This window comes from Oenanthe melanoleuca, chromosome 5, assembly GCF_029582105.1.
Source record: "Oenanthe melanoleuca isolate GR-GAL-2019-014 chromosome 5, OMel1.0, whole genome shotgun sequence".
NCBI classification, from domain to species: domain Eukaryota; kingdom Metazoa; phylum Chordata; class Aves; order Passeriformes; family Muscicapidae; genus Oenanthe; species Oenanthe melanoleuca.
The window spans coordinates 27,859,937-27,885,653 of record NC_079339.1 but is presented as its reverse complement, the minus strand read 5'-3'; the positions used below and the strand labels follow the sequence as shown (position 1 = coordinate 27,885,653).

General features: G+C 43.4%; 1 protein-coding gene across 1 annotated transcript in view; it reads right to left on the bottom strand.

Annotated features, from left to right (window-relative positions):
• LOC130253793 (deubiquitinase DESI2-like) overlaps nucleotides 1–25,350 on the bottom strand; it is a 57,983-nt gene extending 32,633 nt beyond the window's left edge. Inside the window, exon 1 of the mRNA XM_056492695.1 lies at nucleotides 19,043–25,350. Within this exon, the coding sequence (XP_056348670.1) occupies nucleotides 19,043–19,081 (39 nt within the window). The 5' untranslated portion in view covers nucleotides 19,082–25,350. The remainder of the gene's footprint in view (nucleotides 1–19,042) is intronic.
• Between the last annotated feature and the right edge of the window lie 367 nt (nucleotides 25,351–25,717).

Sequence of the window (25,717 nt, the reverse complement as noted above, 5' to 3'; positions counted from 1 at the left end):
TTTCTTCTGGGCACAATAGTCATTTTACACTAATAAGGCAAATCTTCTGTGCTAGTCTGCTATATGCTGCATACATCTATAAACAGACCTGAAATGGCCCAAGAGATTCAGACAACTGCTTCCTTCACAGACTTGCATCTTATAGAATCTCCACATCTAAAATGTACCCCGTAAGATCAGTAATTGAAGGAAAAAAGGGAAGGTAAGGAAATACTTCAGTAAGACCAAAGGGGAGAATTTGCTTTATGTAACAAGTTTCCCTGGGAATATTCCTCCTTCTGTCTCCGCTCACCACCCCCATTAGTATTTATTTCTATAAAAATCCATTAGATACTGTGACTATGTCTTGGCTCCTATTTGCTTCAGTGAAAAGAGAAAGGGTTGCACATTTGTACCATGGAGTGCAAATGGTATTGTCTGCCAGATCCCTCAGGGAGCTGCCAGATATTCCTCCTGCATGCAGAGCAGACCTCTAATCAAAACTGTGGCCAGGCTGCTGTAGGAAAAAGAGGTAAGCACTGTGATGCCTCACCTAGCTCACAACATCCTCTAATATCAAAGACCTCTGCTCTCACATTAAGCTGTCAGCCTAGACTGGCCCTTCTAAGAAGCTTCTAGATGCCCAGATACCTATTGCAGGAAAACAAAGCCTTATTTGGCCTTATGGTGGCCCATGGTCAGCTTTCTCAAAAGCAGATTGCAACTCATTTCTGGAAGTGAAAAAGCACACTCCAAGCACATCCCCATTTTGATTACTATCTAAAATAAGAGCACATGCTCTTAATAGGATACTATATACAACTCATTTTCCACAGTGACCCAGAAATTCTTTTCAGAGAACCAGAGACTTAAAGTCATCACCCTCTTTCCAGGGTGATAATGCAGAACAAGGGCAAAACCCCATTCAGTTGGTCTCAGCTTCAATACAGACATGGCTTGCTTAAGTGATTAAGCGTATTGTACAGTACATGCAGATTTCAGTTCCCTGGAGCTGCTTTTCTGAGAGTTCACTCATGCAAGCTAAGGAATACAAATGGTCATAAAGCCATAAATTAAGTTAATTATCCAGTAAACCAAGAGAAAATAATTATTTCTATTCCTGTATAGCAGGGAAGTGATCTGGACACTCTAGCAATGAAAGTTGTGCAGGTGATGAATGGATAGGTCTGAGACCATTCAGTTCCCACTCCATATATCTGCCTTCTCCCAGGCTAGATGGATGCATGCAAGAAGTAAACAGATTCATCAAACAAATAAGATCAGCAGCCCAGCCTGATATATTTCATCTTATGTAAAAGTTCTATTTGCTTTATGAAGTACAAGTTCAGTAGAATTTTTGTAATTCATTTTACTGTGCTTCCCTTTAACATCACAATAATCTTGTTTAGCTCTCTTACTGGAAGAGACCACAAAGGGATACAATTCCCAAAATAAATAATATAAAACTGGACATCATGACCGAAGGATTGCTTGCAAGACTGGGAGATCTCAGGAGGGGTTAGTGTCACCAGATGGAGCTCATAAACCAATCTGTCTTCACATGCTTCTTATCAGATCTAGATGAGAAGTAGCTCGTAATCTCTTTGGAGCCAGAACTCTTTCTCTGGCTCCTATTTACAAAATGTCTTTGTGAAATATGATGGAGCCCCAGTTCATGGCTGAGGCTCATAGTTGGTATCACAAATGAATCATTAACAGCAGGACAAGGCAAACAGCAGCATATTGTAAGCAGGGGAGTACTACCTCCTTCCACAGGAGAACACTGAGAAAACTTCATAAGCAAACAGGACTCATGTGGTGCTCATGCACCACATCTGCAAACATAAATACAGTCTGTATGTGTACAACAAAGCCTTAGAGAGCAGCAGTGTTTTAACCCTCTGCTTTCCATCAGGTGGCCAGCTAGCAATAAGCAAACATGCCCAAGGCTGTGTACAAAGCCAACAATCAGTCTTTTTTCACATATGCTATTTTAGTAATCAAGCCTAGAAACAAGCCCAGTATTGCAGCATAGGTGCAGCACTGCAGATTGGTCCTTGGCAAAACTCCTTATAGGAGCAATTTTCTCCTAATCATCCCCTTCCAGAACATGGTGACTTACACAAGCGTGCTGCTGAATCCCTAGGAATGCCTTTGCTTTCTTTGGCAATAATTAGCCTGCACAGAAGACAGCCTGCTTCAGCAAGTAAACTACAGAAGATACAATTTTTTAACTCTCAGCTTCCTTTATCCTCCAAAGTACATTTGTATGTGGTGAACAATGAGAGTAAGCACACACCTTGGTTTGCTGTCCTGCAGTAATGTCCAGGTAACCAAGCATGAAAACAATACTAGATAAAGAAAAACCAGCCAGCAACGCACACTTTTCCCTCTCTCTTTGTAAAAAAAGACCACCTACTGTGACACGAGCTTAATTTCTATTCTGTGTAACTGTACAGCCATGGTTTCTACCTCACTTGAACACTAATACCATGGGGTTTGTGCACCCATGTTTGCAAATACCTTCTCTGCTTTCCCTTCCAACTCAGTCCTAGCAAGGCACATACTCCTCATCTGTTTGATCAGATGGCACTGCAGAATGGATGTGAGCAAGACCAGCCTGGTGCTGAATTGCTGTGCTGATGCCAGTCCTGAAGAAAAACAATCATGAGAGAAAGAATGCCAGCTAGGTTCAGCAGAAAGATGGGATGGAAAATATCATGATTCACACCATAAGTGAGCCTTTGGAAGATGGTTGAAGTAAAGAGGAATCAGTCTTGAGTTTTAAAGCCTTAAGAATAGCCAAGATTTTTGAAGCATTCAGATGCACTGTTTCTTTGGCATGTGGAACTGCTTGGCATTGTGGCACTCAAATCTTAGTTCAAGTGCAGTCACAATAAAGATTTAGACATCACGAACACAAATTAGGGGTGCAGAACCTGAGTATCCAGCAGATAGCACTTCATACAGCACTCTTACTGATCATTCCTCACTCAAATTGTCTCAGGACCTATCCTTTCAAGAGTAGAGGAAAACATTTTCACTTTTAACTTCTAGACAGACCTAATAAAATAGAAGAATAGCCTCTCCAGTAATATTTATTTCTTCAATCCTTCCTCCAACAGGTCAGAAAAGAACTCTTTAGAGACAAGTGACAGTAAAGCTGTAAAAGGAGAACTCAAATCTGACACCCACTGTTGCAGAAAAAATTAATTCAATCTTTCCATCAGTTTTCTAGTTTCCACAAAAATAAAACTGGTGAGATTCCCATACTGGAACCTCTCACTTTTATTTTTGTAGAAGTAGGAAGAGTGAGGAAATCAGAAGAGGACTTAGCTTTTCACCACAGTGTAGTACACCTGCAAGCTACCAGCAAGGGCTGTTGATACAGAAGGTTACATTTGCTCCAGAAAACTGAATGGAAGAAAGAGCCACAGAGGTCTAAGTTAAGAAGCAGAGTTCAAGCTCAGAGAAGCCCCAGAGCTAAATTTGTGTGACTGTGTTAGAAGGAAGTATCATATATGCTTGTGCTGCTCCATCTCCCAGTTGTGGCTACAAGCAGGCAGTGAGGGAAATATAATGAAATTGGATTAGACAGATCCTTGGTCTGAATCAGTCTGGCCATTCTTATATTTGTGTATTCTTTTCTGTGAATTAGAATAAAAATATGGAAAGGAAACTTTGGAAATAAAAGGAAGGGAGGAGTTCCAAATATGAGCTTTCACCTGTCTGAAAGACTGGGCAAGCCTTATGAGCCTGTGGAAGAGAATCTGTCTCACACTTTGATAGTCAGAATACAATTTAAGCAAAGGTTGAGATTACACTGTAATTGCCCAATTAGCTCTTGCGTGCAAAAGGGATTCTCTTCTATTTATTCATATCCAGCAGGGCAGAAATCCAAAGCTTTCTGCCCACTGTGGATTTGCTCTTCCAATTCATTAGGATTAATTTTTTCCCCACCCACACAATTCTCTGAATCTCTTCCTCCTTTCCTGCCCCACCGCCACCTGTCAAAGTTATAGAGATGATTGGTGCTCCTTAAAAGCAGCACAGAACATCTTTATCCATCTATTTACCAGCAGATGCTTCTCCCCCCCTGCTCCTTTCCTAGACTAGTTCTTTCCAAAAGCCTGCAGTCTGTCAAGCTGTCCCCAGAGCACATATGTGCATGCAGTGTTTAACCACATCACCTCCTGTAACCCCAGTGTTCTTATCCCCCCAAAATCCTAGGTACCATTTTATCTTGTCAAATACCAAGTTAAACAAGAATATTTTCAAATCTATTAGCCATCAAATTAAGTGATAACCTGTGTAAACAGGTCAGCATAAAGACTTCAGGCTTGCGTAGAGCAATTGTTTTTATTTCTAAAGCAGAGGATAAATTTTGGTGGATTAACATGAATGTAATCCTGTTGTCAAGTCATTGGGCAGAACTGGGACTGGCTGTTTCTCCTTTACCTCATCCTATCTCAGTCCAAAGCTTATCCAGAGTCACGAGGAAAAAAGGGGGACATTAATTGTTCAGGCTCATTTACCCCTGTTTACTGAGTGACACCTTTTCAGAAAGCCTCTCGAGTTGTATTACCAGAGATGCTCTGTAAATGAATTGGTTTGGAGAGAACCATCTCTGATCCTCTTGGTGTCACAGTACAGTCCCATGAAATCCTAGGAGTTTTCTTTTGAATGGGAAATCATGACAACAGAGGGCCTGCACTTTCATTTTGAAAAGACTGAGTGTTGGAAGAGTGCTTCTGACCCATAGTTCCCTTCAGTGCTGGAAGCTGTCTGAACTCCATCAAAGGAGAGTACAGGTAAACTGGGAAGCCTCAATAAAACACTTTACTTTGAAATACCTACCACAGTCCTTAAAAAGAAATCAGACCATTTTCAGCAACCACAGCTGGAGAAGAGTAAGAACAGTCTCACAATCCTAACTCCACATCAAAACCCAAGGGACTGCACAAGTTACCTAATCATAGAGTCTTAGAATGTCTCAAATTGGAGAGGGCCCATAAGGATCATTAAGTCCAACCCCTTGCTTCTTTCAGGACTCTAAAACTAAACTATAATAACTAAAAATGTTGTCCAGACACTCCTTGAACTATGAAAGGCTGGTGCTGTGACCACTTCCCTGAGAAGCCTATTCCACTGGCCAATCACCCTCCCAGTGAAAACCTTTGTCCTGATGTCCAGTCTGAACTTCCCCTGACACTCCATTCAATTCCTCATGTCCTATCATCAGGCAAGTCAGTCTCTCTGCAAGCCAGAGCCTCAGCTGCAGATTTGGAATAACAGCCTTTTCCTTCTCCAGGGAAATAATGGCAAGTACACTAGAGAAGATCGAGAAAGGATCATGCCCTGGAGTGGAAAAGGCTAAGCAGATCCCTTGGTATCCTGTTCCAGCCCCCACAACTGCAACACAGCATGGAGATACAGTTGCTTTAAATTGTCAAGTGCCATCAGCAAGGTCCAGGGCACAGAAGTGCTCAGAGAGAGCTAGCATAGCCTGTCATGAAGCACAGCACAGCCCCCTCAAGCTGCATTGTTTTCTTACCCACTCCTTCTGTGCCTTCCATCCCTTGAACATCCACCACGCTGCAACTTGCGCATTCGCAATTCACACACCGTCATCTTGAGCTGCCTGGGCTTTCCTGACAGAGCTAAATGAATAGCAAATAGAGCTCTGTCTTTCCCTCCCCCTTACCTCACTCTCCCCTTGCTTTTGTACATGCTGAAGTAAAAGCTTCCTCTGACTCAGATTTCAGCTGACACAGATTTCAGCAGTTTTCTCCTAGGAAGTCTGGATGCTAATGAAGAAATAGCAGCTGTCTCTAAATACTTCATCTGCTGTCTGTGGTCAAAGGGCAGTAAAGGCCAAGGCCAGGAGCAGGTGTGGTGGGTGACTGTTTCAGAAAATCCCCACCCTCACCAGGCAGGCTCTGGTGAGAAGGGATTGGGACCACCAGCCCCTGATTGACAGGAAGACAGGGACAGTTGCCAGGGCAAGCAGGAGGGATGGAGCAAGAGGGCATGTGCTCACCCAGACACAGGTCAGGCAGCCAGCAGGATGCAGGGCTGCTGCCTCCCATTCCTATGGGAGTCATGTCCCCCCAGGCAGCTACAGCCCAGGTGCCAAAAAGCAGTCAGAGCTTTAAACACCCAAGCATCCCTTAAACAGGGTATCTTTCAGGTGAGATGACTCAAGGCAAAGAGATTGAAGTGGCTTGCTAGAAATGCAACTGAGATGGGAACTAGGACTAAAGTTTGAGTGCTTCTCTTTGTCAACATCCAGTGCTTTACTCAAAATGAAGGTTTGGTTATTCTTGGCCATAGTCCAAGGACATGCATTGTTGGCAGCATGAAACAATCTGTTTAGAGGTTTTTGATCTCCACATGTTCAAAGCACTTGTACTTTCCACAAAATACTGTGGTATCATTGAACACAATGTTATGTTTGAACTGAAAGGAGGGGAAAAAAAATCTCCATCTATTATGACATTTAAATAAGAGTTGGTCTTCTACATAGTATCTTAGAAAAGAATGAAGGAAGATGTTGCAGTTATCAAGACATACACAACTGGCACCATCACCAGTCCCTTATTATCTTAAAAACTTCTCATGCCTTCTCTCAGGCAGCTCCACACAACACTAACTCCTTTCCTCCTTCTCTCTGCAGGTTTCCTTCTTCCTTCTGCATGACTGGCCAAACTCAAATCTGTCCCTTACCTGGCCACCTAACCCTGTCTGTTCCTCACACAACATCTTCTTACCTTGTCTGTCCCTTGCACAAGTGCATGTCCCTTCCTCCTCACAGCACAGCCAGCAGCCTCTATCCCAAACTGCAGCAAACTCTGGACCTCAAGCTCCAACTGCAACTTATTCTAGACCAGCTGTCCCACTCTTTTATAACCCCCATCCTCATCGGGCAGGCAAGGCTGTCTCCACTTCTCAGCAATCAGTACAGCTGTAATTCATTGAGGAAAATTGCCTTCTGCACTATCCTTACAAGCTATCTTCCTACAGGAAGAGTGAGTTTGACCCTTGCTGTGCTAATTATTGATAATCTACCATCAATTTACTCAGAGAAAAAAGCATCCCATCAGATCCACTATAATTTCATTCACTCTGCATGAAGACATCCTGGGATAGAAGGAAGGGCAGAGAGGTACCTGAGGACCTAATCATCTCCTAAAGAGCACAATTTAAGTCATGTGTATCCTGTCTTAATGAGTTCACTTACCTGCAACAGCCAAGGCTTCCCACAGAGGGATTTTAAATGGCAGCAGGAAAGTGTGATAATGCCTCAACCAGAAATAAAGTGCTGGTGCCATTCCATTTCCACTAGAATTGTCCCAGCTAGGAGTTGGGTGGCAGGTTCTCATTCTGAGTATTCCCAATAGTAAGAAGTGCTTTGAGACAAGTTCAGTGATTTTCTTCTTTCATGCCTGCTCTTTGGTCTATCTCTTCTCAGTCTCTCTTTTAGAATAGCACAGAAGCTGAATCAGAGCGCAGGTAAGTCTCCATACCACCTCAAGTGTCTCTCTGATTCTAAGCAATGCAAACAGCAGTATATCACAGAGAGGCACAACAGCCAGCCAACACTCACAGAAAATTAGTTGTGCCACCCAGGATTTAATAACCCAGCAGGTGTCCTTTAGGGAAGCTAAATATTGAGGTATGTTCCTAGTAGGTAGGTGTTCATAATGGGCAATATACCTGTAACTGCAGTAGCTTTACAGTTCTCATCACATGCAATGGTACAGCACCAGTTCTGTTGTCAGACCCATGAAAGAAGCTTAACTTTCTCTTGTGTTTTCCCAGTTTGCACATTTATTGCCCCTGATAGTACCAGGCCATCTGATGTGGACTCAGATGAGATAACTATCACTTCTGGGTGCTTAAGTTCTTTGACAGAACAACAGCTTTACAGTAGTGAGTGGCAGAACACTAAAACTTTCTGACTCGACTGATAAAACAGTTCTCCATGCTTCATGGACAGCTCAGATGCTTGACACAAGGGATATTGTGATGATTAATAATTAACTGACTGGAGAGACTGAGAGCTCAAGGACAGATGCTTCCCATCTGCAATCTCCTCGAGCTGAGGCTGCACTTTTCAGGAGGGAGGGAGGGAGGGAGGGGAGCTGTAGGGTGAGAAGGTGACAAGGTTGGTGTGCCCCTGGAAGTCAGCAGCCTTTTCAAGACACTGTGCTTGTATCTCTCAACACAGAAGAATGAATATTATCCTGCACTTCTCCAAGTGGCTTTCACTATCCCAGGCACTGGGGGACCAGGGCAGCAATGATCCCTGCTGGTTCCTGGTGTCAGCTCACCTAAATGAGATGCATCATTAGAAGCTGCATTCATGTATTTAATAGGCTTGAACATCAGCTTTAATGAGACACCTCTGAAATCTCAGGAGAGGTAACAGACAGTTAGAAATATGCTTCAAAGTCCTCTGGGTATGAAAAGTAAAATCCAAGTTCTGAGGTACCAAGTACAGGATTTTTAAGTACCTGATGTGTTAGAGACTATTAAATTGTTCTTTACACGAGCTTTAAAATTTCATCTGCATAAATTTCTTTGATCCACGAATGGCTTTAACTGCATTAAAATTAGTCAGAACAGAAGCTGCAATAGGCACTGAACTGCATATCTCAGAGTAATTACACATTACAAAGGGAATCCTTGAAGCATTTCAATAACATGCCGTGTTACAAACAGCACTTGAAAAGCCACAGATGGATGTGTGAGACTCCTAGCATAACTTTACTGCAGAGATGAATTTGGATGGTAGGATGTCACCTTTCCTCCAGCTTGCTTCCTGTTTCCTTGCCTTTCTCTCAAGAGAAGAAGCCACTTCAAAGAGCATTGAAAAAAGTTTTGGTTGATCCTGTGCAGTTAAAAACTGAAGAAGAGATGTATAAGGAGTCTCTTCCTCCCCATGCCCATTCTCTTTTACCTCCCAATTCAGCTCTCTGGTGACATGTTCCTTCCTATTAGCTCTGCCTGAATAAAAAGTACAGGAGAGTACACGCTCAGCAGTCGGGGGGATATATAACCAATCTAATTAACACGGTGCTGGGATGAACTCCTCTGCCCTCCCTTGCCCCCCAGGGGTGTCCTGCCTATTTGCCAAGGCCTCTGGCTACCATGAAGCAAAGCATCTCCTGCCAGCAGCACTCTGTCTGGGGGAGGAGACAGAATTTGACCCAGACAATAAAACAACTGAATTTTTTGTAGATCCATGTGGTTTGCATTTTTTTTCATCCTTCCGGACGTTTTGCTCAGCAGCTCTTGTTTATATTATGAGACACACAATGGGGAAAAAAAGGATTTATAGTAACTTCTGGTCCCAAGAACACCCAAGCTTGAACTGGACCAATGTAATTTGCCTCTGTTTCTTCTTGGCTTACACTGGAATCCATCCATTCTGTTTCAATTCAGTACAACCTATTCCTCAATGCCCTGTCCCCAATATTCTTGCAGTAGCCAGCACACAAAGGCACAGTGCTCAAGCAGTAGAAAATAGGTCTATTCCACATCCCAAAGAACTGCTAAAGAGAAGATAGCCAGCTGTCTTGGATAATGAGCAACCATAAAAATTAGAGTGAATAAAAGTACAGCAAATGGCACTGCAATCAAGAACAATGAATGTTAGAGCTGGAGACAGATGGTGGGTGGATTTCAGCTTGGGACACGCATTTTTAGCTCTGGCCTCCACAGATTTGGAAATCTTCAGCACTGCCTTCCCCTCTTTCCACAATGTCTCCATCACAGGGTTACTCGAAAGGTATAATAGCCCTTGAATTCTTAGTGCTGGGACAGACTCAGAAAAAAAGCTCCCCCAATAACTGCAGGCTAGGTAGATAGGTAAGGAAGAAAGGGCAGAAAAGATCCTCTCAGCACAACAAAGCTTGACATCTGTCTAAAAATTCCCTGCTTGATAACAAACCAGTAGGAGGAGGGAAGAGCAAGGTTGACCTCTTAATTCCCAGGAGGAGCAAGTGCTTTCTGTTTCAAATAACTAGGAGCCCAGACTTATCCAGGAGGGTACAAACCAACTTTCTGACAACCTCAGCCTGCCAGAAGGAATTTGAATCTCCACCTACCTCATAGAGAAGCAGCCTGGTCGCCCTATCATAATATATCTAGAGTCCAGCTTTCTCATTCCTTTGTGGTGAAGCAGTTTTAGAATTGTATAAAGTAGAGAATATATTCCTTTCATATAAAATACATGCTCAGTGGGCCATAGAACAAGTGTGAGTAGCACTATAGCTTGGCTTCAGCCTGGACAACCTCCTGGAACAGCTAGGATTCACTGGAAATGCTCATTCTTCTGTTAAGTGAGCATTTCAAACAATACAGAAATATTTTCACATGAGACCCATAACAAGCAAACCCAGAGCTTCCTGCTGCCTGCTTCTCTGGCAGACCTGTGTGAAGGGGCAGTTGCACTTGAGTCCCCTAGGGATTTTAACGTGGTCTTTTTCACCCCAGATGCATCAGCACATTAAATGGTAGAAACTAAATGCAGAACTAGTACTGTTACTACCCCTGTGCATAAGAAGCACTCATGACAGAACCTCTGGGTATGTCATGCCATCTCAAATGCCCTAGAATAGTCAAGACATCTCTTCCAAGTTGATAGCTATGAAAGAGAATCAATGAGGGAAAATACCTCAACCTTTCCTGAGAGAAATACAGAGGTCAGCCAAATATCCTAAAATGTCCTTTTATATTGATGCTTCGCTAGTAGAGCCTTTCATTTTCTAGATAAGTGATTTGCTAAAAATGCACAGGGGCCCTGCCTGAAAATACCCATAACCTGGGCCTCTTCTCATGCAACAAGAGCAGATAGCTAAGGCTCTTGCCCCAGGTGCTGCCCAAGAGTAGAGGTTAATGACAGAGGTAATGACTTATCAGATTAATCCTATGGTTAACCTCTGCTCCTTTCTTTCTGTCAGTTCTCACATTCACCAAGCTAGTCCAGAGCTAGGGGAGATGACAAATACAGTGTAATTATAAAATCATCAGCTCCAAGTAATCCCAAACAGAGCAAGATACACAGATGAGCTGAGAACAGATGTCTAGGAGAACACTGTGTACCTAGGGAAAGCTAACCTATGGCAAAGCCTGTAAATCACTCTGGAAGGCTTCATTGGGCTCCTCATACACTCTAAACCCCAAGGCAGCAATCAGCATCTAGGAAGCTTATTTTCCTTCATCAGGATCCAGTATAAGTCACTTTATAGCAGATATTGAAGAGAACAGCAAAGGGGTTGATAGTTCCTTGTGGGTTTAAGTATGACCATATGGAAAGCAAAGTAACAGATCAATGGTTGAAGGTTCAGCAAACCATGTAATCAACAGAGTTTACACTGTGCCAAGTCCTCCCTTTCCCAGAGATGTGGATCTATCAGGAGCCACGTGGCATTCATTTGTTGACACACACAATGAAGGCACTAAACAGGCTGAAATGCTTTCAGAATTTCCAGCATCAGACGCTTGCTTCTGTAGATCAGCATTCCTACCTATCAGAGATCATTTATTTCTCCCAGATTTTTTTCTTTCCTTATCATTGTTTTTCCAGACACCTTAAAATTATTTTTAAAAAATTAAGTTACCAATTAAAACAATTTTCCAGTCTTAGAACACAGCCTCATATTTTCCTCTGAGATAAGGAGTCTCACAGATTCACGTGCTGATAGATAAAGCTCTGAGGAGACACCTGCTTTCTCTGCTCTGGATCTTTCCTACTCAGAAACATTCAGTGTGTACCTAGAACAGTAACAAATACTTTTTTTCTTTCCTAACAGTTTGAGTCCACTTGTTAGAGAAAGAATCATTAGACTTGTGAATTTTGGTTTCTTTCTTCCCCAGCAGAAATATAGATTTTTTTGTATTGATTGGTCTCTGCCTCCCTCTCCAACTTCAGCTACGTCATCTTGGCATAATGACAGGAACAAGAGGGACTGAAACAAACAGAGAATTAGGATAAGGGCAACTCAGGTCACTAACATAGCTTTCAGCCCTAAGACACCCATTTAAATTCAGTTCATTGCACTAATGCACAACTATACACCTGCCGATCACCACACTTGGAAATGGATCTGACAGCTGTTCCAACTTAGTAGCTCACTAATGCACAGCTCTCCCCTACAGAAGCTCCCACTGCCTGTATAACTTAGTCCCTGTGGGCTGCCTGAGTAGGAAGCTGGATGACCAGCTGAGCCACGACACCAGAGCAGCTCAACCTATACGCTAGGGATGAGGTACAAAAGCCAGAAGGGTCTGCTTTGCTACTGCTTGCATAAATTTATTTGTTAGGAGAATGACAGTCTCCAGTACTGTCAACACATCAGCTTTCATCAATAGTAAGAAGGGTTTGTTTGGTTTGGGGGTTTATTTGTTTGTTTTAAGGAATAGCCAAGTAAAATGAGGAACCTTGACAGCCTAGTGAGCCAGAAGCTAAATCTTGCTGACAGAAGTGTCATGTTCTAAAAGGAATATGCCTTTCTGTAAGGGGAAAGCCCAAAAGCACCAGAGAAAAATCACTGGAAACCAACTTCCATATGGTTTCAAGAGGAAACAATCATTTCTCTCGGAGCTGCTCAGAGCCAGGCCAGGGGATTGTGACTTTGCCTGTAGAGGGGTTAAAGAACAGCTTCCAATAACAGCAAAGTAACCCTGGATCTTGAGCCCCTGGGCTTACACCTGAAATCCTGCACAGGAGTCTCCTGACTCCACAAGAGTTCAGGCTGCCTTGAAATAAGTACTTTAGAGATACCAAGTCAGACTGTCACCTGCAGGAGCCAACTCAAGACCACTCGTGTGGGAACTGTGGACTAATGACAGGATCTGTGAGGCTTTGCTCTAGAAGCAGTGTTCACACATTTTTTATCACTGTTTTTAGCTTTCCCAGATTCTCCTTAGGTTTCTTACACTTGCTGATGTAAAGGAGAGCATGTTGGGGAGCAGTTTTCATAAGGCAAACAGGACTAAGTGACAACTCCCGTGTTGCCCTGGATGAGTCAGTTCAAGTCAGACCACTGGGCAACAGAGCAGTGGTTCAGTGAGCTTGCTGACGGGATAAATGCCATGGCTGGAGAGAGCAATGCCCTGTGTACAGTCAAGAGACAGCTCTTTAGACATCTCATGCATAAGCATGCAGGAGCCAGTGACAGGGCTGCAATGCTGGAGAGGATTTGCAGTAACATGGACAGGTAGCCAGCTTGTCACCCTGACAACATCCAAACATGTGTTCCCTGATGGATAACACATCTCCAGGCTGTTGCTAAGACAACAAAAATTCACTTATTATGCATAAATGGGCACACTTCATTGCTTATTAACTTAATAACTTGGGCCATGCCACTTATTCTTTATCTTCTTAATTGATTGAAATCAGATTACATGTTTGGATTCCTTCTTCTTGAAGGACAGGACTCAGCTGCAGCTCACTGTAATAGTGGTTTTTTAATCTTTTCTTCCTCCAATTGATTTCCTCTCTCCAAAGACACAAGAGAGAAGGGATGTCTAGCTGCATTTCATCATCTTCCCACAGGCTTGAACCAGGCACTGACTACAACAGTGCTCAGCATCACTAAATTGCTTTTCTTGTCCCTCTGCTTCTGCATTCAAGCAGGGCAAGGGAGCAATCCCACTCTTCTACCCTGCCTGAGGTCTACCTGTTGTCACTCATATGAAATTGATGCAGTCTAGGAGGAAAAGAGAAGCAGAAACAAAGCCTAGTTTTCCTCACCTGCACACACTGCCAGGCTGCTCAGCCTGATTTATTTGAAACCTCTAATGTACTGCCATCAAATTTGCCATAACATCTTTTTATTAAAAAATTACTGATTTTTTTTTGTCAAAGTCAAGATCATTTGCACTGGGAATTGTTGTATCCAAGCAAACTGAAACAGTCTGGACACACCTGTCATATCTTGGGCTCAGGACTCTGCTGTTATCCAGTGAGAGCAGCTTTTTCTGCTCTCCTCTCTTGTTCTGAGCAGTGGTCTATTTAGGCTCTCTGACCTTTAACCAAGAGTCTTCCCAGAGAGTTTTTGGGCCCACAACAGAAAGTATCATAGTATGTCACAGGAGTGATCAGAAACCCTGAACCTATTATGCAGCATATGCATAATTGAATCTAAACACAGTTCTACCAAACAAACAATGAAAGAAACAAGCCCAAACAAACCAAACAAAAAAGCAGCACAGAAGGCCAACTCAAAGCTCCAGGAGGAGGCAAAAACCAACACCTGAGAGCTGCCTGATCCCTCACATTACCACCTTTAAGCAGCATTATGTCTGACTACTCCTACAAAAACAGCATTTAGCACTCCTGTGGGATATGCTGCAGCACTGTGGGGAGCCCATCTCCAGACCAGGCCCCTGTTAGCTCCCCATTCCACTTTGTTATCCAGTGCCCTGTGCTGGTTATGGCTGGAAGACAGAAGAATGAATAAGAATCTGGGTAAATGCAGAGTCAGTGATAAAGTAAAATGCTAAACACCAAATCTTTGATCTTACCTCCACAATAAGCCTGTGAAGAAGATTAAAACACTCCAGATTTTCCGTAGCCAGTTTTTAGTCATGGAAGAGGGAATTCTTACGAGTTTTGTGACTGGTCACAGAACAAATAAGAATATGGTACACCTACCATGCCCTTTCAAGAACTTGGCAAACTTTTGAGTGAACAGTGTGTTTTGGAGAACCAAAATGATTCAGATTTGACTAAAAATTTTGGCTAGAGATGACTCGCAAGTATTTGAAGGAAAAACAAAGCTTGTAATTTAATATATATATATGTATTAAGGGTTGCCAAGGAGTTGCCAGAATTCAATTAAAATCTCCCAAAGGCAGATTTTTGCTCTCTGTTAAATACATTCATTGTGGTCAACATATAAAGGAGGTAAAAAAAAGTCCTAGTGACTGTCCTATACTTAATCTTTCAAGACCACAAGTTCTACTATTGACTTAGAGCAACCATTCAGCTCATCACAGCAAGAAATTTCACGCCTATCAACTTATTTGACAAAAAATTCCCCTTTCTCTCCATGTGCCTTCCTGGAATACCAAATAGAGTCAGGTGATGCTGTGATTCTCCACACACAGCAGCTCACAAACAACTAATAAGCAGTGCAGAGATGGGACCACACCTGCACTAGGGTTTTTCACTCTTCCCACTAAGTGAGCTGAGAGCATCTGAGACTTTCACCTACAGTAAGCACAGACACGTTCACATTTTTCTCAGTAACTAGACTTATTCTTTCCTCCAGAGAGATAATGGCATACTTCATGATCTAGTCAATGCTGTAAAACAATCACTTCACAGAATGAAGTGCTTTGCTTGCAATCCTGTTGCTGTTTCTCAAAAGCTCCTTATGTACTGAAGACAGAAGCACAAAGCATCTCTCTTCCTTCAGTGCATCTACAGTGACCTGACCATTACTTCCCTCTCCAGAGGGAATGACAAGTAATGGCAGTGGAATCAATGGAATGACTGTGGGACAAGGCTGAGTAAGGGAGCCCCCCTCTCATTCAAACAGACCCGACATCACTGCTCCCTGGCTCCCTGCTGACCAGGGCTCTCCTTCTCCTCTGCAGCACATCTCAGAGGCTCATTTACCCCAGCAAAAGGAGCAAACAAGAATGACAGTAGATCAAAACAGTTTTATATGTTACCAGCTTCAAAGACAGGGGAAATTCAGGAGAACCTCATCTGTAATAAAAGAGGGATAACAGTGATATGAATATCTTTGCCTCTAATATGATAGCATGAATGTGCTATGCAATAAACTGAAAATAAGAGAGCCCCCAAACTGAATTTCTGCCAAGCAAACTATTTTTAGTGGAACGTGTTTAGCTTGTTAAAGATTTAGACCCAGAATATAATTGCAGTTACTCTTCTGCCTGATTGAAGTAGGCAATATTTATTAATGTACAGTGACTAAATAAACTATTCTAATGTAAGCCACAAAAATTTAAAGTGATGAAGGAATAGGATAATATCCTGACTAAAAAACATCAACCCTGTGCCTGTGATCTAAGTAAGATCTATTTCATGATAAACAGCTTATTGAGCCAGACTGGAGGGAAAAGAGCTGCAAGTTATGAAAGGGAATTTGATTTGTTCCTCTGAAAACAAAGTGGTAACTGACTAATCTGGGCAAACTCTGTCACAGATTTTATAGACCTAGTTATTTCTTGCAGGTCTCCAACCAGCAGATGGCTTAGATTAAGTCCATGCAAGAGCTGAATTTAGACTGGCAAAGAGATTCATCAGTGATCAAACCCATGATCCATGTTGTTATTCTGTGTTCACACTTACACATTAAACCAGAATTCAGTATCCCACATATCTACTCTTTAAACTGTCCTAATTGAGCAGCAAAGTCCACCTGCCCTGTCTGTTTTGCAAGTGTCCAGGTGTGTACAAGCTCTTTGGCAAGACATAGGATATAACCACCCTGTGCACTGGGGGTGAAGGAAGGTTGCTTTTGATGACAATATTCAGAACACTTGGAAAACCCAGTGTTTTTTGCTCCATTATTTTATGCTGAAGAAAACAAGCCTCAAATAGGTCTACCTGCTTCAGCAATTTGTGCAAAACACCTCATTAAATAGCAGCACTCTTTTTCCTAAAGAAGCCTGCTTCATATCCAATGGGTAAAAGGATAAATGGCTATAATTTTTGAATACACAAGACTACACAGAGTGGGTATTTCATAGCTGCACAAAGCCCATAATTGAACTTCTGCCCTAGGGATAAGTTTTCCTGCAGTGTAAGTGCCTCCAGTTGCCATACGGGGGTCATGTTCTTTGTCAGGAAAGCAGAGCTTTACATCCAGTTAATTGTTGTTCCCAGCTGTCTTTTTGTTGTTGTTGTTGTTGGGTTTTTTCCACTGAGGCTAGTTTTCCAACAGTCATTGAAGCAAATGTGCTCATTTCCCAGTTCCCCTGCAATTCTCCACCACAGTGTAACAAAGTGCAGATTTTGTGTGGCTACATTCCAGGCTTCGTGGTGTTAAAATCATAGCAGCAATGGAAAAGCATGTAGCCTCAACAGTCATAATGTAGGACTTGAGCTACAGGTGACTCAGTGGTAGTCAAACAGATGCTGTATGAAAATAGAATGGTTTCGTGTACAGATTGGTTAACCCATGGAGTTAGTACTTACACATGAAGATTTCCATGGTTTGCTAAGCAGCAAAAACAACTCAGTCTGAAGTAAACTGATGACCTCAATTCTGTTCACTGTTCATCTCAGAACACAGTGAACATGAACAGCAAGCTCCTTCTGCCTTAATTACTTAAGGCTTCATCTTTGGTGTTAATCAATCAAATATAAAAAGGTAAAGACCATGTCCATCCAGTATATGGATCTCTCCAGCTCAGTGGTGAAACATTAATTGATTTGGGATGGATCAACCGTGGCTGAGAGAGGAAAGCTTAGGCCATACTCTGCTTCAGAATAAACTAAAAAAATTTACAAGGAAGTCAGTGGATATCATAAAAAGACAGCAAAACTCCTTTATTTTCCTCAAAGGAATAATGATAAACTCTTTCATGTGCAATTTGAGTCCCTTGTAGTCAAGCACTAGATACCATCTTTTTGGGTTACCAAACCTGTTGTTTGAAGAACATCTTGAAGGAGTCCACATTTCAGACTGCTAAGCAACTGACCAATAAACACTGAAGACCAAAGTCTTGGGAAGAATTTTACACCAACTTGCTCAATTTTACCAATAATAGCTCTGGAAGAGGCAGCTTCAGTCCACTGTACTTGTGCTTTTTGGACTGCTCACCAATGCAGATACAGTCCTACCTAAATAACCCTTACCACTCACTCTTCCCTCAGAAAACAACCCACCTGTTTTAGTTCACAAAAGATCCCTTGATCCTTATGATAAAAAGACACTTGACTTTTACAGCAACCCACTCCTAATCTTTTTGGTGTCTGTTCTCTGGATTTCCCCAACAGGGAAACCCACACTATTCTGTGGGCTTCCTGGTAAAAGTTGTCACTGCCTGATGATAAAAAGCAAACGTATGCTGTGATCTTAAAGGTGTGGAGCTGGAGATTTAGAGCTCAGTCAGCACCTGGGCCTTGTAAGGTCGTATTTTCCCCAGAAAGGTTCATTAAATTTGTGGAAGATCTGAAAACTACTTTTTAAAAATCATTTGTTGGTAATTAAAAAACTAAGGTGAAATATATAGTCATCAAAACACTCCTCATGTGAACATGCCTCTCCTAAGTTTCTGTCAGACCAGCAGGCAAATAGGCTGTGCCAAGCCACCTTCTCTTTGGGGGTTTGTGCCAAGATTTGGACCTTCTGATTTGCTAGCACAGAAAACACCTACTCACATTCCCTCTTGCAAGAAGAGGTCAAGGAAAACCACTTGCTGCTCTGTGAGCTTTCAGGAAATATTGCAGAACACCATGTGCCCATGCTCCTTTATGTGCTGAAACTTCACCAGGCAATTTCTTACTCTTGTTGTTGCAATTTAGCTTCTGAGAAAATCATTAACTACAATCTTACACATATGAGGAATTGATCCAGATTATTAGAAACTATGTCCTTACTGCAACTCTACAGCTGTTTCTCCTCCTTAGATGAAATCCTGACCCCCACCCCACAACCTGGTAATACCTGCTCACTCAAAATTAAAGGACAACTATCTCTAACACAGACAGAGGTGATCACATTTTCTTCCTTAAGTGGGGCACTTGAAATTATAAATTTCTCTCCTCATCATGCTGCTCCTGAAAAATCCTGCAGAAAATCTGGCACAATATGTGTAATCTGACTCAATATGCTAAACACTAAAATAAAATTTAAAAAAAGAATTTAAAAGCAGGGTCAGCATCATCTCTGACATGAGAGGATGACAGGCTTGGATGAGGAGTTTGGGCCAGGGAAGAGAGGGAGGGGGAGGGAATCAGCCCCTCAGGGGATCTGTGCTTGACTCCTCTTTGTACAGTGCCTGCCCTCCAAGCATGAACTCTCACCAAGCCCCACTGATCCCCCAGCCAGTAGTGTTTCATACTCACCATGTCATAAACATTCAGAATCACTGGTTCATTGGCCATTGTTGATTGAAGTAGCGGCTGGATTAAAACCTTTCAGCCCCTGCCAGATGTGTGTTGATGCCCTCAGGGTAGCTTTTACCCTGAGCCAGATAGAAGAAAATACCTCATCCTACAGTCGCTGAAGAAAGGAGCATGGAGGGAGGAGGAAAGGAGGGAATTCTCACGGTTGGGTGTGTGTGTGTGTGTGTAAAGTTGGTTGCAGGGAGGCAGGAAGGCCTGAGTTGAGTTTGCTGGTTGTATAGGGTTTTTTTAGCAGTCCACACCGTGACCAATCCAAGGTTTCTTCCTAACTCTGTAGTGCACCTCGGGGTCTGTAGAGTCATACACCACTGTAACCAGGCACGGTCCAAGCTCTTAAATCCCAATCCACAGAAGACAGATGCTGAGCCCAAACACAAGCCCTCTTCTGGCGCCGTGAGCAAGGTGGGTGGCAGTGCGTGCGGGGAGATTTCTCGGCAGAGCTGAGAGCCGCTACCGCAGCGAGCTGCCAGCAGTACGCAGGAACCCGGGGCACCAAGGCAGGAGCGCCGAGCTCCCTCCCTGCAGCCGGCGGAGCCCGGGGGCACCCCGGGATCTGTCCGCGGGGCTGGGGCCGGTCTGCCGGAGCCGGGATCTGTCCGTGGTGCTGGGCTTGCTCTGCTCGGATCTGCGATCTGTCCGCGGTGCTGGAGCCGGGATCTGTCCGTGGTGCTGGGCTTGTCCGCGGGGAGCCGGGATCTGTCCGCGGTGCTGGGGCCGGTCCCGCTTAGGCACTCGGTTGAGGGTTCTCCGCCCCTGGCAGGACATGGTGAAGAGGCTGTGCCAAAGGGATTCCAGCGCGGGGCTCAGAGGTGGAAGGAAGAGGAGGAGGAGGCTGGCTGCCCCCGGGGCAGAGAGGGGATGCCGCAACCCCCATGTTGCCCACGACGTGCAGGCTGAGCTGGCGTCGGCGCCGAAGTTAGAAGGCAGCTCTTCGCGGGAGATGAGGCGGGATTAACCGGACTGGGGCTGGAGGGAGGAAGATGCCGAGCAGGCGATGCGTCCAGGCAGGGTACGGGGCAGGGCTGGACACCCTAGCTGTCTGTGCTCTGCTCTCCGCAGGGCCAGTCCTTATTTCCCGATCAGCTCGTCCCGAATCGGGCAGCTCCTACTGACTGACAGCCGAGGGAACCTACCCCGTCCTCTGCTGGCTGGATGCATCGCTGCATGGCACACGGTGGGAGGGCGGGGAAGGGGCCAAGCGACCGAGCAGGGCGAGTAGTTTCACTTCTGGCAGCAGCAGGGTCTGGAGTTTCTTGCTGGAGCTACTTTACACTCGTGTTAGGACCGTGAAGCTCTGCAACGTCTTGTCAGTAAACACTCTGACCTGGATGCGAGAATCAATTATAAAATGCACTGCGGTAAATTCATCTTCCTTTTGCTCCTCCTCTCTCTTTAAAGGGCGAGCAGAGTCTGTGATGGTGCTGGGAAAGAGTGCAGCTGGGAGAGGGACAAGGAACTTCCTGCTCCCAGAGATTTGCAGTGGTGTGGAAATTACCTTAAGCGTTCATACACAACAGACTTCTGAAGCAGGAGGAAAAAAAAAAAGCAGGGATGACATCATCTGAGTTGGAGGCGTATCTGAGGCTGAGGCTCTCTGCCAGCTCACAGCCAACCAGATCTGAATGAAAATTGCAGGGAGCCTGTTACATCAGCACAGCCCAGCATGCCTCAGCCCTGTCTTCAGCCACACAGGAACCATCCCGTCCAGAGAAGGGCTCACCTCCCTTTTTCAGGAGTGGAAGGACAAGACCATAGAGCTTCAGCTCTGTAAAAGACCTTTTAAACAGTGTGCAGGAGAATTTCTAGTGAAATTTCTGTAGGAAAAGGAAGTGAGCCCATGCCCGGCATTGCTAAGTGCCAGCCAAACAAAATCAGACATATTTTTTTTCTCCAGACATTGCCAAAGGAGATCCATAACTGCTTTGCCCTAGTGTGCATTTTGAAAGTGCAAAGCCACAGCTCAGGCTTGGGCATGATGACATGCGACGTGGCAGGCACCAGCACAGTAATTTCATCTGGACTAGTCATTCCATGGGTGGGCTGGACAATTTCACACACATAGTACAGGAACTTGACCAGAACTCTGACTTCACCCCCATCCCTAGCTCTCCAACCCACCAACTCAAACTGTGTCATTAATGATCTGTCTCAGCAGCCTGGGTCTGAAGGAGCAGTTTGTGCAGGTGGGTAAAGGTGCTTCCTCCTCCTTATCATGTCAGAGTCCAGATACTCCTCAGAGGATAGACTGAGCCCCCACTGTCATTTTAAAGGCTATGGACCAATGGAAATCTCCTTCTGCAAGAGGCTAAGCTGCATCATTCATGTCCTAACTTGTGAGACAAACCACTGACTGAAACCCAGAGGCTGCTGCTAAACTGTCACAGATACCCTGAGCACCACTTTGGGATATGTGTCCTGCTGTAGGGATTGTGATGTTTTAAGAAGACTTGAAAAGAAAGGGAATAGCTGATATTAGACTGATGTAACTGGAAAAGAAAAGCAGCACTACAAGGTTTTCCCATACTTATCCACAAGTTTATTTTTTAAATTGACTCCAATGACTGCTGTGCTCAGAATTCACTAAAATGTATTAGAGACTTAAATCAGATACACAGTCCAGAGACAGACATCTATAAATACTTAGGATTTGGGAAAGTTGACAGGCAGCCACAAGCTTCGATGTTTTGTCCTGTAAATGTTTTAAAATTAATCTAGGGGAGAAAAAATATAAGATGACCAGAATTCCACTTCTAAACTTTAGGGATAGAAGAGGGGAGAAAATGAAAACCAAAATATGTCTTTTAACTAATCATATTGCTTCAAGAGATCAAAGACAGTCTAAATGTGTATTTGTTATTGAAAGGATTTTTGCTGTAGAAGAGACAGTAAATGCCACTTGCACATTAAGATCTGGATTCTCTCCCTCTAACTTGAAACAACTGTGAAAGCTGCATTACAAATGTCATTGCCTTAGGCTCCCTTTCCTGCCCCTTCACAGAAACTTGTTTCACATTGTGACTTAGCCTCATCAATGTTTCAGTGGGCCTTTGAAAATTCATTTTTTTACCCCATTCTATTCTAGCCAACTTATTCTAGCTCCAGATTGAAGAGATCAGTCTGAATTCAAAGAGCTCATTAGTATGAATTGTTTTACAGTCACATAAACTCTTCACAAGGCTTGGTTTGCTTTGGGCTGTGTTGAAGTGTGTCATCAACAGCTCAGGCTAATACCAGTTGAGAAAGTGAACTGCTCTATATCAGGAGCACAAGTACAATCCCACAGATAGCCTAGCTGCCTACAGGCACCAGAGCCCATATCTTACGTTGTATAAACATTACAATATAAATGAATTGCAAATACAGAAGAAAGAGAGATTTTTCATGCTACTCGTTAGAGCAGCTGGAACTAGAGCTTTGGGTTGTGTTTGGAATTCTTCTTTTTCTTATGCTGGTTTTAGGACAAAGCAGACACATTTTTTCTCTATATACACCTAAAGCTAGACAGCATCTTCATTCACATTTAAGCAGCCTCTTGCAAGCCCAAACTTTCTCAGATTCTCCACATTCCTAGCACTCCCTTTAAAGGGATTCACATAATTTTCTGAGGTCATCCCTACTGAGTATTGCATGGTACAAGTATGCATGCATCCTCAAGGATCAGTGTCTAGAGGAGACAATGTAGTCTTATGTGTGTTTTTGATCAAGAAAGAGATGAAAAGGGCTAAAAGGAAATTAGTGCTGCTACCCAACATGAACTAAAAAAAACAAGAATCATGTACAACCTTAAGGAATTACCTGGTACATTAAGGAAGGCAGTCAGTAGCTGAGAACTTCAGCCACCTCCTCCAGGTCCATCACACAAGTGGCATTGCTGGGCACTGTAAACAGAGCTGAGACATTCCACTGGGGGCAAGAACAGAAGAACAGCAGTGCAACAGAGAAATAATGGCTGCATTAGAAGTGATGGTTTATCTGCAAGTTTGTCTACTTGTGTTGCTATTCAGGCATTCTAGTTTAAATTAACACCTTTCCTTAGTCTACTCCCATGCACTTTCAAAGGCTCAGAAGCAACCCAGCAGACAATGGGGCTTTCAAGTGTGTTTTCACAGCAGGGCTGCCCAGTTTAAACTTCAAGACACTGAATGGTCTTCTCCCCAGGTCAGGTACACCACCCCTGGGTGTCCATTATATTTTTTGACAACTTGTCATTTTGAATTGTATAAAGTGCTTCTATGCATGCCAAGTTGTCATTATTATCCCATTCTGAGTACATTAGCCAAGAGTATCCATTTTAAAGAAAATATAAAATGGCTGTTGAAAAACTAGAGATGGTATTTTTTCAGATCCTTGAGAATGGTGGAAGGTATGCAAGAATGAAAAGGGAGTTGCAATTCCTGCCTTCCATCTACAGGAATAAATCATCACCTGGACAGGTGCTAGAGCTTTGTAACCTTATTCTGGGAGTATGAGAGGAGGTATTTTGATTAAGGAGTTTGAAGGAGTTTAATCTCACTTCTAATGGAGGCACTTGCATATAAACCAAGGATTTGACTGATTCTGGTCAGACCTGACTATGGGCTACAGGAAAAAATGGGAAGAGAAAATCAGCACAGGATGCCAGCAATGTGCTTCTTCCTTGTGTAAGGCAGTATGTGAATTATTTAACTTATTGCACCACAAAGGGAAAGAACAGCACTCAAATTGGATTCCTTCAATAACTGAAAATATTTCATCCAAGAGTGTGGGGATTTGTAGCTCAAAGCTAGATGTGTATTAGCAGAAGGGGGAAACAAAGTTAATATTTGCATTGAATTCTTCATTGAGTCAATCTTGATTTTACATTTCATCTCCCTTCTCATTGCAGCCACGCTTCACATCACTTTCATATAAAGCTCTTTCTCAGGAAGCAATGAAGACTGACAGCTCCTAACATGACTGACAGAGCAGGGTCTCTGCCCTATCCAGGTCTCTGTCCTACAGGCCATGAGCAAGGTGTGCAGGGCAGGCCTGCAGATGGCCACCACATTCAGCCACGAGTCCAGGTCATCCGGCAAGTTTGTAAGAATAAGGCAGGCCTAAGGTCAAGCCAGGACATCAGCCCATGTGTTGGACCCAGCAGAGCAGAGCTGAAGACCAGGATCCTGTCTATGTCACCGGGGCAGGGGCTTATGGCTGGGCTGAAATGGTGCTCCTGGGCCATGGAGAGGCCCCAGGGGAGCACAGGACTACCTCCTCTGCTTACATAGAGCAACACTGTCAGTGGAGAGGCAAGCAATGTACACAGAGACTTTAGGCCTGGAAACCGGGATGAAAATGCTGAACATTCCTGTTCATTCTTATGCTAAGGATTAGGGAAATAGTTCTTATTATTGCTATTAAAAATTCACAGCACAAACTATCATGGGTCAAAAGGAGCCAATGGATGCAATTAACAATTAACACCGTACACAGAGGAGAAGAGTGCATCTACTCAATGAAAAGTGGTAATTAAAGAGATGTGACAGGTGAATGGCAAGAGAAAAGATACATCATTAACCCCATGTCACAGAGGTGTGGGAAAGCAAAGTGATCAGACTTCAGCCAAACAGCACAATCTGCTGTATAGTGAGGACCAGAGAGAACTGAAGTGAGCTGCAATGGCACACCTGTAAAGAAGATTGGAATGGATATCATAAGATGTGAACCAAAAACCCAGAGTCTTAACACTGAATGTGTCTAAGCTGCCTCCCTCTTGGACCAGGACAATATTTGTTCTGCTGCTGAGCCTGCCCAGAGCTACCACAGCAGAGGCACTGTGGTTCTTCACTCCTGCTGCAGCCTGACAGAGACCCAGGAATCAGCATGGTGGCATGTAATAGCCCCAGATCACTTATCTGTCTGATGTGCTCTGATGCATCCTACTGTGTTGAGCACAGAATCTTGAAAAAAAGGCCATGATCCTTCAAAACCACCCTGTTGGGGCCACTCAATGCCTTCTGTATAATCACCTAATTAGTTAAGATTATAGGGAACCAGAAACCTGGTTTTATGTTCTCACAGCACCTTACATCCTTCTTGCTCACCACACAACAAAGGATTCAAGAGGCCTGGGCCCCATTCCCAAAGTATTTTATGCATTTAACACTGGGTGAAGACAACTGACAGAAAACGAAATGGAAGCTCCAGCATTTGTTCCTAGACATATTCCCCAGCTACTAAGCAACACTGTTTCAGCACTCTCAAGCTGTCTATTGATTAGTGTCCAGGGTCTCTTTCTCAGTCAAGTTATAATATTCTGCAGAAAAATGATAAAAGCTAGTGGTACAGGATATTATTTAAAGAGATGTATATACTCATCGCAGCTCATTCACAGAATTTAGGTATTCCTTTTCCTATATCTAAACCTCTCTTTGCAGTCCTTTCATAAAACCTGAACTTTTATAAAGGAAATAAAGAAATACAAAAAGTATTGAAAGGTGTTTCAAAATTGCTCCTAATTTTTAACTTTTCTATTACTTTTCTAAATTCTATATTCAAAATAGGGCAAAATGCAACTTGCAAGAGCTAGTCTTTACAGCTGGTAATAGTGGTTAGTAATATCAGGTGCTCCACTGTCTTCTTTGATTGTATGATTTC